General features: G+C 36.4%; 1 protein-coding gene across 10 annotated transcripts in view; it reads left to right on the top strand.

Annotated features, from left to right (window-relative positions):
• The window catches only part of PUM2 (pumilio RNA binding family member 2), a 68482-nt gene that overhangs the window by 40570 nt on the left and 15309 nt on the right, over window positions 1-12603 (top strand). For 7 of the 10 annotated variants that reach the window (XM_030446645.1, XM_030446644.1, XM_030446642.1 and 4 more), the window contains 3 exons: window positions 3552-3695; window positions 4722-5003; window positions 9562-9798. In XM_030446645.1, coding sequence (XP_030302505.1) covers window positions 3552-3695; window positions 4722-5003; window positions 9562-9798 — 663 coding nt within the window. The remainder of the gene's footprint in view (window positions 1-3551; window positions 3696-4721; window positions 5004-9561; window positions 9799-12603) is intronic. The other 3 variants (XM_030446647.1, XM_030446646.1, XM_030446649.1) reach the window with 2 other exon arrangements.

Raw genomic sequence — 12603 nt, 5'->3', positions numbered from 1 at the left:
TGGCTTGGTCAGATGCAACTTAGGTTTTTTTTAATTCATGCAAGTGAAGCTTACTGTAATGGTTAATTTAGCATGCAGGTGGGCACATAAGTTGAGTTGTCTGAAAAGCATGTATAAAACATTAAAATCCACAATTTCTGTATTGCCTAGAGGAATCTGTAGCATTGTGGTCAGATCTAATTGTGGCAGACATACAGGGAGTTACAGTATTGGCAAGGTTACAGTGGTTACAGAAATATAAGTATAAATCATTTACAGGTAAGCCAGTAAGGTCTGAATGTGTTTTGTGAGAGGACAAACAGAGAATTAAGTCTGCATATCTTCATCAGAATGAACAAAGGTTTTAGTGGTTCAGATTTTGGTGAGCTTGGGACACTGAAGTGAAGACTGCAGCATTTAAAAAAAGATTAAGAGGAGAAAAAAAATTAAATTATGTATGCAGAGGAAAATAACTGGATCTTGGAATCATTAAGAAGGGAGAAACTAGATTTTCTACATAGGGAGAGAGGACTACTGTGACTGGCAGGGTATGCTCTTCAAGGAAGGGAGAGAGAGGTGTCAGGATTGTATTGTTAAAAAGAGAAGATAATTGAGTTGTCACATCTGTTTACTTAAATTGAGTAGAGAAACTCTGACATACTACTGGGTGTCATGATCCAGGGAAATTGTGTAGAGAGAAGGGAGTAGATTTTGACAGAGTTTTGTAGTATTACTTAAAAAAATGTAAGAAGAGGGTGTGAAGTATCCAATGAAATACAGTGAAGAAATCACAGGATGAATAAAATCAACAGTAAGAATGAGCTGCACAAGCCAAGAGAACAAATTTCCTCTCATTCTTTAGGAACATTAAAGGTTTGTGAAAAGAATCCAGCAAGTTTTCTGAGTCTGTGGTTTTGGAGACATTTAGAAACCATTTCAGCAAAGCACAGTGCTGGTAAACCAGATTTACATTCCCTGCTGGAGACAGCATAGATAAAGCAGTTGAATTCTAAATTAAAGGATGTCCAAAGGTATGGGGGGGGTTTGTTAAAGTGGAAGACAATTGTAAGCTTGAATGTGAAGGCATAGTTTTTAATTTGGAGGGGAAGTGACACAGCCACAGAGAGATGATTATGTGGAGACATAATGAAAACTGAAGCAGGAGTGAAGGAATTTTAGGAGATCTGGCAAGTTCCCATCTTATCTTTGCTAAGAGAAAAGGCTTGGAACTAATTTTAATCTTGTGCTCATCCTTCAAGAGTGGGGTACAAAGTTTAATGCAGTATAGTACTGTATAATACTAATATATAACTGCATAATATTATACAGTTTAACACAGTGTAATACTGTGAAGGAAGGGAAAGCAGAAGACTTAAGTTTTGCTTATGGAAGCTGTTCTTCAGTTATCTAATCTGAGGCAATCTGTCTGAAATTTTATTTTTTCTGTCAGAGTAAATAATTTTATACGTTTGAGGGTGCTGGTGCACTTAGCAAGGTCTCAGTAATTTCGCAAATAGTCCTACATTGCTTGGTTTTAGTAGATATGAGTTGAAAGCTAAGAGGGCCTCTTATGCCAGGGTAGAATGTATTCATGTCAGAGATCAGGAGCATAGATAGAAGTCCTAAACAGTTCTGATGTATGTCTTGAACCTTCTGTTATGAATGATATCTTGGTGCTAATGACCTAGCTTATTACTAATTTTAAATGTCCTATTCATGGGTGGCATCACAGATAAGATAGTGATAAGGAAGTATCAAAGAAATAAAGCATTTTGTAATGCAAAGAACAAGTGCAGGGGTGCTTCTGTTTTTAAATTCAGCAGTTGTTACAGACAATTATTTCTTTGAAAATCCAAAAGTAATGTATTAAACCACTTTATTAATCCAAATAAATTTAATTAATGCAGTACTCTAAATTGTCTTTTTGGATTCCCTCTCACCAAGTATCTTTTGTTAACATAGAATGATAATCAGAGAATCATAGAAGGTCAGGTTGGAAAGGACATTGTGGACCCAAAGTCATATAAAATGCTGTGTATTAGTTTCAGATGAGTACAAGGATGTAAATATATGACCAGTCCTTTTGTTACTCAGTTATGACATCCATGGGTTTGAATATTTGAAGAGGGTACATAGACAGAGTAAGTGCTGCTAAGTATTAGAGAGTTCTGAGTTCTGAAAAAGTGGGTCTGTATGATACAGCAGGAACAAATGGCAGAACCAGTGTGGTACTATCAATTGAACATGCTATGGGTAAAAGTAGAAGTTATATAGGTAGCAGTGATTAAACATTGCTAATGTATGCAAGAGTGTATGTGACATTATAAAGAGCTTTCCTGCTGTGTCACTAATCTTGTAATATTCCATGCTGTGTTCCAGAGAGCACTACAGTGAATCAGACAGCAGTCACTCGCCTTTTCGTCACTCTTGCCTTCCTTCACTGTGGGAGTGCATCAGTCTTCCATAGTGGTTGAAGGTGATAATGCAGCACAGTACAGTTTTGTAGGTGGAAGAGGCCTATAATAGAGGCTTCCTAATTGGTTCAATTTTAAGCCAGAATTTGAGCCAGGCTTTGTGAAGGGCAACTGTCTTCCTGTGCTGCTAGTCAGACAGAGGGTGTTAGATGCATCTGGAGTGTAAAACAAGTAGTGAGAAGAGAGGACAAACATGTTGGGAATTGTAATAGTAGGTTTTCATAACCAGTATAATGCATTCATCTCCAGAACTGGAAATTAAACCTAAAGATCTGGATTTTCATCACTCATCTCTTCCTCAGTTACCAAGTCTCCTTCGTATCTTCAGCTTTTCTCTAGTCTGTGTCTCCAGCTTTAGACCTGTGTTAGACCTGTGTCTCCAGCTTTTGTGCAGAGTGCTGTAATCACCAGCCCCGTAGGCAGACTGTGTTCCTAGCTCTGGTTATGGAGCAAAACATATAGGCAGAAGAAACTACAACTGATGAGTAGAAAATATTACTTGGAAACCTGGGAGACTTAAAGTAGTATGGAAAATCTTGGTTCTTATATGTGATGAATCTTGGTTCTTATAATAGATGTGTGGTTTTTTTTTTTATTATTTTTTTTAAAATCCTGATAATTTTCTTAATAACATGAGTATATATTTGAACATGGGAGGAATACAGGAATTCTCTTGGGTTTTGTTTTATTGGTTTGTAAGGATAGTCAACCTAAAAAGTAGTGTTGTAGTTCATTGGCTGCACTCTTACTTAGACTTCTAGCTCTTCAATTTTTTAGGGATTCTTAGTCTAATTCTGCTTCATCAGAAGCTATTAAAGCTTTAAAATTATTTAACTTGTTAACCTTGAAAACAAAATTCAACTTCAAACTACTAAGTTAACAAAAACAGTTTTGTTGTAGTTATATAGTAGAGATTTTGGCACACTGATTTATGTAGTTCATTGTTTTTTCTTTTGATGTCCAGTTGATGTTCTGTGGTCATATGGCAGAAATACTTTTTTCTTCCTTCTCATTTGTTGTCAGAATATTTCAAGGAGAGAAGAAATGCTGACTGTATGAGACTCTGTACTACTGATTCTTGTATTCTGTGTTCTGTAGGCTACCAAGTACTAGCTCCCACTGCCTATTATGATCAGACTGGTGCCTTAGTAGTAGGCCCTGGAGCAAGAACTGGCCTTGGAGCACCAGTCAGATTGGTGGCCTCTACTCCTGTTATAATCAGTTCTGCAGCAGCACAAGCAGGTAAGTGTTTGATCCTGCATGGAATTTTCTTCTGCTTTTGTACTGAATCTTAACAGTAATGTTGATTGATTAGTATTTGCTATTGCTGATGTGTTTTGCATGCATCTCTGAAGTTTTCTACTTATGAAGGATATACCATAGATGCTCTCCTTGCCCTGCTCTCTCCCTTTCTCTGGGAGATACTGCTGTTTCTCAGAAATGTAGTCTTCTTTAATTCAGATTTAGTTAGTCCCCTCCCCATACAAATATAGACATGTTTCTGCAAATGTTGTTGCTTGTCAGGTGTGAACATTTTCCCCTTTCCTCTCCTCATGCATTTAACATGCACTTCTCATCAGTCCTCTGAACAGTGTCCTTTAGGAAGCATCATTTCATTGCTTCGGTCTGGCAGAAGATGATGGAATGCTCTGGGGCTTTGATGTTCTTTTCTCCTGCAAGTGTGGCAAGGAAAAAAACTATAGAATGGACAGCAGAAGAGGAGAGTTAGTTATATCTAAAGTCTCTTAGTTTTCTTTTTCTCTTGTTATCAGTTACAGGGTCTGGTATTGCTTTACTGACCGATTGTATTTGTTGCACTTGTTTAATTAAAATCCAAAATTCTATCACCAGATAATTCTGTTAAGAAAATTAGATTTTAAGTTAATTTATAAGATGCTTTCTATGCAGAACTCACTTCTAATAGTAGTAGCTGAAGATGTGTTTGAATTATTCTTGGCTGCAACTCTGCTGCTACAACTTGGGATATAAAAGAGTTCAGTAAATTATATTTTACATGTTTACACTGAAAATTTCCTCTAATTACATTAACAATTCTGCAGCCTTGATTAGCCTACAACATAGGCTGTCTTCATTTTTCCCTTGGGTAATTAAGACTGTATGATACTACAGTCTCTTTCAGTCTTTTAATATGTGAGTTTCTGGTTGTTTAAGAGGGCTTCAAGAAAATATGATTTAGATCTGAATAGTCCATTTTCAGTCAGAAATGTTTGAGAGAGTAATTATGATTTGAAAACGTGTGTTTTACAGCTGCAGCTGCTTCAGCTGGAGGAACAGCAAACAATCTCGCGGGAGCCACGAACGGTCTATTTCGGCCACTTGGTGCCCAGCCACAGCAACAGCAACAGCAAACAAATAGTAGCCTACAGTCCAGTTCATTTTATGGCAGTAACTCTTTGACCAATAACTCCCAAAGCAGTTCCCTTTTTTCACATGGTCCTGGCCAACCAGGAAGCACATCTCTTGGCTTTGGAAGTAGCAGCTCTTTAGGAGCAGCTATCGGCTCCGCACTTGGTGGATTTGGCTCATCAGGTAGGTTGTTTACATAGTGAGGAAATTCTGTGAGACTTCTGTGTTAAACAAAAAAAATGTATATCCAGTCAAAGTATATACATATACATTTCAGAAAAGGATGCAAAGATAGGTTGTTCAGGTTAAGAAAAAAAATCATAGTGGAAGAAGAGAGTTTTTTAAAATTTAAAATTGGACTATGTGTACATGATGCATTTTTAAAATATCCCGTAGTCATAGATATCTCTAAAATACTTCTTACCTTGAGCACCTTGCTTTGCCCCAAAAGTTTGTTACTGTTTTTAGTAAGGTTTTCTTTTTTTCATTTACAAGAAAGTCTTTGATCTATGGTTAAAGCAACAATTGATAACATTTGAGGTACGTGTTCTTGGTTGGAATTTTTGTGTCAGGAAAACTCCCAATTTAAAAAAAAAATCAACAAGTATGTGTCTTTCTAAATGTGATCTAATACTGTTTCTGTAACATTTTAATAGAATTTATAAAGCAGAAAGACTTAATTCCTAAGCATAGACCTTGTTAACTCCAGTAGGTTTAATCTTAGATACAGTTAAGCCTGAATAGTTCTTTGCGAGTTTTGGGCCTTAAATTATTTGAACAGATGCTCCTACATATAATCGATTTGTTGGTATTTAAAAAAATCCATAATTGTTGCCATCGTGTTTCTGCTCCATAGCAGAAATTCCTTACTTGCACAGTTTTTAAACATGCAGGGTATTTATTTAAATCAATGGAGTTTGCTTATTGTCTTACAAATCTTGCAGATGGGTAGAAGTTGGGGGAAATTATATACCAAATAGTTCAATGCCCTGAAGGAAATAATTTAAAAAAAAAAAAATGGAATGCTGAAGGAAATGTAAAAACTTAGTATTTTTTACAATACAAGTTAATATATAGAAAAACAGAAGGAAAAAGCCTCCAGTGTTAAAACATAATACCTGTTGTTTGTTAGTTAACTAAATGGAGGTGAATAGTGACAATAGCTGTACTACATACCCACACAGATTTTCTCAATGTTTTTTTTATACATGAAATCTGAACAATTATTTACTTCTAAAAAGCTAATGCTAGGAAATCCAAAATCAAGTTTTACACTGATCCTCTCTAATGTCTGATTTTAAAAAGTACAGTTAGGAGACTAAACATGCCATCTTAATTTTAAAAACAATTTTTATTTTTCATAAATGTAGAGGTTACTCAGTAATGTAGGGTTTCTTAGTTGCCAGTAATACCACAGCAGGCAGATATTATTTACAAAGTAATTGTACTATGCAGGTGCTATATTTTGTAATTTGTCACACCTTATTTGTAGGATTTCAGTGAATTCTTAGCAGCAGTGTTTTGCTCTAGGCACAGTTTCATATCATTGATGACATCTGCATATATAATGCAGTTCACCCATTTTAAGTCTCTAGAGAGAACAATTTTAAGTCATAGAAGTTTTTTGTCCAGCATTATCACAAGGATTTCCATAGAATACAAATTTTAGCTGTGTATCTGCTGAAGAAGAATCAGCATAGTTTGTTTTGGCACAGGAGATGAAACCTTTTTCCTTGTAGCAAAGGTCAGTTCCAGAGCTCTGTCCAAAGTCTTCAGCATAGACAGTACATGCAGAAAAGGTGCAGCAGTATCCTAGGGGATTTAATTAGCATGGTAGTTCCCACAGGGAAGCATAAAGCCTGTGCTTTGCAGTTTGAGACGTGCTGATGAAAGGTGCTGCCTAAACATGGAATATGTTATTAGTATCATTGGAATAAAAGTATATTGAAAGTGCCCGTTTGCCAAGTATAAATTGTACTTGCCATAATAGCCTCTGAAAAAATGCTTCTTGCTAAGTGTTTTAAAGAGTTCCTGACTTAGGTGTGTAAATGCATATGAATAGAATTACACAGAAGAGTACTTACAAATGATGTGAATGCACATGGAGGCAAATTTAGTTTTGCAACTCCCCTTGTTGTTGTGAAAATCGAATTTTGGTTAAAATACAGCCATGATGAGTGACAGGTGGCTATACAGAGCTTGCCCTTATGTTTTCAGGTGTTGCAGGGGAAAAAATGCTCTGAAAAAAAAAAATGGAAAGATGAGCATGTCCTAGCTGAATGACTGAACAGTAAAGTGAAAAACAGGAAGAGGCAAGCATAGCATATAAATGGCTGTATGTACATTACAGCTCTATTATAATAAAGTTAGTCATATTCCATTTTAAAGATTTAGGTACATGGTAAGTTACTGCAGCTTAACATGTAACTAAGAATTCTATCAGCTACTGTGGCAGCTTTCCAGATGCCTACTCCTGGCTTGTAGTGAGTGTTAAGTAATTGCATTGACTTAGACAGTGGTGAAGAAGGGGAAGCTAATTCAAATTATTTTCAGGGGTTTTTATGATCTTTGCTTGTGTGTGTGAAAATGCATTTCAGCTGGTTCACAGTCACTTGTTAAGCTGCAGTAATTTGGCTGAGTAAGAAACCCTGAAAGAAAGCTAAAGTTGTCTTATCTTTTTACATGATTGGAAAAATAGCAACCCATTGTGTAGCATTGTATTAACATTCATACGGTTCATCAGCTGAGCCAGAACCTGTATAGCTAGTCTCAAATCTTGAGATTTCTTTCAACTGTTACCTTAATTTGCTCTTCTGATGTCTTACTCTCAACCTCCTTGCCTAGTTGGGCCAGTATGTTTTTCCTTCTGGCCTATGTTGCCTTTCCCAGTTTCCAGGCAACATTTATCTCCTGCTTCCTTTCCTTCTCCCGAGTATGTTTCTGTTTCTGCTCGTACTGTGTGAAGTTCCCATCATCAGCTCACTTATTCCAGACTTTTTGCCTCACAGTCACATACACTTTCTATGGCCTAATTTTAGATCTGCTTTCTTTTCATCCTCTGTCCCACTGGTTTGGAAAGTGCTTGCCAGTTTTTCTTGCAGTCTCCTTGTTGGCTCCTTGGTCTGACCTTTCTCTCCCTTAGTTATTTTTTTCTTTTTCTTTCTTTTTTTCTTTTTTTTTCTTTTTTTCTTTTTTTCCCTTTTTTTTCCCCATGCCTTCCCTGGTCTATTTCATGTGTTTGGCTTCTGTCTTCTCTCCACACTGCCTGATGGGCCTTCCAAATGCAAGGTGCAGTCTTCGACAGCAGTTTGGGAGCCCATTTTTGGCATGGCACACAGAAGCCTAAAGGTTCAGTTGCAGGGAAAGCTTTTACCAGTCACCTTATATGTGCCATGTATGGACAGGAATTTATATTTTCAGCTATGAATCTGTAACAGATCTGTGCTGAATTTGTACACACTGTGATCCAGTTAAGATTTTAGGTGAGTCAAAGAGAGCACAGAAATAAAGATGTGTTGCTCACACATTGGTCTGAGTACATCCATGCATTAACTTCTCAAATAATAGGTTGCTGAATTATTTTGCTAAGGATAAAGCATCTTTCCTTGCCTGTTTTTCTGAAATGGCAGACAAGTTGTTAATCTAAGAGAAAACAAATTATTGCCTTAAAATGGGCAGTATCAGGTAAGCTTTATATTGGGCCTTGCTGCCAGCTTTAGTAGGAAAGTACATGATGAGGGTAAAGATTATGGAAGTGTAAATTCTGGCCTTTTCAAGTGGAAGAAGAAATCAGTTTTCCAAATTCAGCTTAATTGTCTTTGTTATAAAAATATCTATAATCTTGATTTTGTTCATGAGTATAGTAATGTTAAAATAGGTACTCTATAGTTCACTAGTATGCAATAGATACTAGAATTGACATTTCTAAAAGCTTTTTTTTCTGTTCTCCTAATTTATCCTAGACTGTTCATCACCCTTCTGAATGATGCTATGCAGGATAACCTGTCCTTCACTAATCCAGAGCTTCTAGTTTAATTTGATTTTCAGAAATACTGGTAGCAGTAAAGTTACATTTTTAGTTTCTCACCTTATTTTTCCTGTCTCTGCTCTGCTTCTCATTATCTTCTTAGCCTATTCCTCCATTATAATATCTTTTTAAATCACTTCTTTGAGAACCATACTTCCCATAAGGAATTTTAAGTACTCATTTTTTTCCTACAGGTGAGGGGTTCACAAACAAGAGGAAGTTCAGAAACAGCTGAACAGCAACATAAATTATTTTCTGAACCCTCAAGCAACAATCAATTGTCTGTGCCCTTTTTCCTGAAATTGAGTATCACTGTCTGATTAATCATTTATGGTGGAAAAAAATTTATCAGAGTTTAGTGGAAATATTTTTAGAATCATGTTCTGTAAACTGACAGTGTAATCTGATCTCATAAATTCCATGTTTGTCCCAAAGCCTGAGTCCAGGCAGTGAAAACAGAGTGCTACAATATTACTGTGAGAAGTCTAGAATGAAATGTTGAAAGACACAGGCACTGGTGAAGTTACTTATCAGTGGTATGTTTAGACCCACTTAAGATTTACTTGAAAGCATGTGTGGTTATCAGAGTAATTGTCTTTGTCATAAAGATTGCTGTAATGATTGTGATCTCATCTGTTATTGCCCAGCTGTAGTTGGGGATAGGTTTAATTCAGTTGACACTGTGTAATTAGGGTCTTTTTATTTCTTCTTCAGTTGGCAGTTCTGCAAGTAGTAGTGCCACAAGGAGAGATTCTCTATCTACTAGCTCTGAATTGTACAAAAGATCTAGTAGCAGCCTAGCACCCATAGGGCAGCCATTTTACAATAGTCTGGGATTTTCCTCCTCTCCAAGTCCAATAGGCATGCCTCTGCCAAGCCAAACGCCAGGACATTCACTTACGCCACCGCCATCACTTTCATCACATGGATCCTCATCCAGTTTGCATTTAGGTAAAAACAAAAAACAAAAAAAAAAAACAAAAAAAAAACCAAAAAGCCACTTTTTGTTTGTATGTGTGTATGTATTTCTATGTGTAAAAATATATGTTGCATAAGAGATGTCACATTGCCTTTGCTGTTAAACAGTTTTGTAATGAGGAGGGGCCGTTCCTGAAGGGTGAAGAGCACGCTCGCATGCTCATTGGTTTGACAGTGGAGGGCACTCAGATTTTTGTTGTATCAGGCCAACAACTGATTTTTCTTCCTTTGCAGAAGCCCAATAGAGAGAGCCTAATGAGACTTACTGGTCCTTTTTGTATTAATATTTCTATAGTGAAACAAGCAAAGGTGTATTATTTTGTTTCTACTTCAGTGTGTTACTTTAAGGAGGGTTTAAAATTATATTGTGTTTACCAGTGTAGTAACTTTCACTGCTGCCCCTTACCATGGTAAAGCAGAAAAGTGAGCAGAGCTCTCAATGTGTTAAATACATTGAGAGGTGGTTCTTGAATGAATGAGCCTACTGCTTCATGGCCCAGATGCTTTGCCAGGAAGGCAAATAGTTTATCACCAGGCTGGTGGAAAAAAAAAAGGAAATATATTTGTGAAATAAAGTAGCAAAGGCTTTATCAGTGGTATGTCTCTGTTATCAGATGTATTATTTTAAAGAATTATGATAAGAGTATTACAGAAAAATTTTGAGCTAGTTAGATTACATGGGAGCTCAACCTTTTAAAAAAAAAATGAAATAAAATTTAAGAATCTAGAGAAACCCCACCACAGCCTACAATATGAAGATAATGGCTCTAAGCTAAAGTAACTTCATAAACCTTCCCTTTTTTGCTGCATATATATATATGTGGTTATTTAATTTTATGCCAAAATCATACAATGCAACAATGTAATTTCAAGATTGTGTTGCCTGTTGCTCTAATAACTATTCAGTGCACAGTTTTGTGCATGTAATAGGCAACCTAATCCCTTGTACTTCTGTTAGTGCAAAGAAAACAGGAAAAAACTTAAGTGCCTACCAAAATACACTTTGAAAAATGTGTGAGTGATTTGTATAACAAGGTTAAAAGTACTTTAAATATATAACATTTGCAGTTGAGTATCCCCTTCACGGTTAAGTGCTGAATACCCAATGTAAGACTGGGCAAGGGGTGGTTTCAGCACATTTTATTTTTTTTTACTTACCTTTTTTCCTTTTTCAGGTCTACAAAGTGCACCTTTGGGCTGAGACCAAGCATGGAAAGTTTCAGCCCAAATGGAGGCTTTTGAGAAAGTTCTGAACATCTGACAATGGGGTTATCATGGAAATCTTTTTCTTTCTTTCTTTTCAAAGTACTCTCACAATAGTTTTCACATTACTGAAAACTATACTTACACCAAATTTTGGAAGGCATTATCTAAATTTCAAAACATCTGAAGTTCTGTGTTGTTTCACATTTCATAAATGTTTTAAAGAGTTTTTTCAGTTCTGAGAAAATAAGCTGTGACCAGGATAGAGGGTTACCTCTGTCAGCAGAAATTGTTACATTTTAATCCATTTGGACTGTTTGGCAGTGTGAACTAAGCATAATAGTTTTGTTAAGATCATGTACTAGATCATTGTGTAAAGACCAGAATGTGCAGTTGTACTCTGAAAATTGACACAACCTTGTTGGCTTCCATGTGTACTGCCTCCTCATCTTCCAGATGAAGTGAATCTTGATTATGGGTAAACTTTTTGCTGCCTTGACAAATGAATATGAAATTTTGAAATTTGAGATTATCTAGATTTTTTTTGTTCACAAAAATGCAGTAATTTTTCCTAGTATTTCCTGCACTGTGCCCCGTGGCTTATCTTTGTGCAGTTACATCCAAGTTGCACCATCACAAAAATTTCAAGGCTGTTTCTGCAATTAATTGTCTGTCCTGTTAAATTTATTCTGATGTGTTTATCAACAGCTCTTGGAAGCATTTGGTTTGTTCTCACATATAAAAAAGACAGCTTTCTCACTACGTGAGATGTACCTGAAATTAAACAAGTGTATTTTAGGAAGGGTATGATTACCACGTAGTCACTTTTCAGAGTAGAACAGCATTGTAAGTTCATGTCTGCATGCAGTTTTCATTGGTATTCTGATAATGCCTGTCAAATGCAGCTCTCCCTCCACCTTCAGAACTTGTTGACCTGCCTGCTTATATGAACAGGTTCAGCTAAGTTTAACTCCTGTTTTAAAATGGGCATCAAACTCTGTTGCTCCTGTTTCAGCCACCAGAATACTAGAGCACAATACTGGGAAAGGGTGCATGATTTTATAACCCCTTTGTCAGACACTGCTGCAATTTGTAGCTTAAAAGACCATTTTCCCTTTTGTAAGAAATTTGTGATATTTTACTGTTTTATCTCTTCTCACCAACTCTTATCCAATATCCTAAAATAGGAATGTGCTAATTACTTTGTTCAAGTGTCAGTTTTCCTGTATTTGAAGGGATTTGTCAGCTGTCTAACTGCTGCTTTACTGTAATCAGTTGTAGCAGTAAGGTCATGAATTTGAACTACCCTTTCACTCCCAGGGACAAAAAAATAAGAGTATTTTTCCTATGTTATGAAAAATCTTTTAGATTGGTAGTGCTTACTCTGATGGTACACTGCAGCATTTTAAGGTTTTGGTGCAGAGCAGGATTTTTAGAGCTTATGGAGGGAAATAGGTTCTGTGTGTTGTTACTAGTTTAGACTGGTGTTGGTTTCAGAACTCATCGTTCTGGGTAAGAGTCAAGGCCCTGTGTCAAGACAGTGTGGGGAGCTTCTCACTGCCTCTGTTGTGTATC

Source organism: Calypte anna, chromosome 3 (genome assembly GCF_003957555.1).
Source record: "Calypte anna isolate BGI_N300 chromosome 3, bCalAnn1_v1.p, whole genome shotgun sequence".
Taxonomy (NCBI): domain Eukaryota; kingdom Metazoa; phylum Chordata; class Aves; order Apodiformes; family Trochilidae; genus Calypte; species Calypte anna.
The sequence above is the reverse complement of the archived record's forward strand: the minus strand, read 5'-3'. Positions and strand labels throughout refer to the sequence as shown.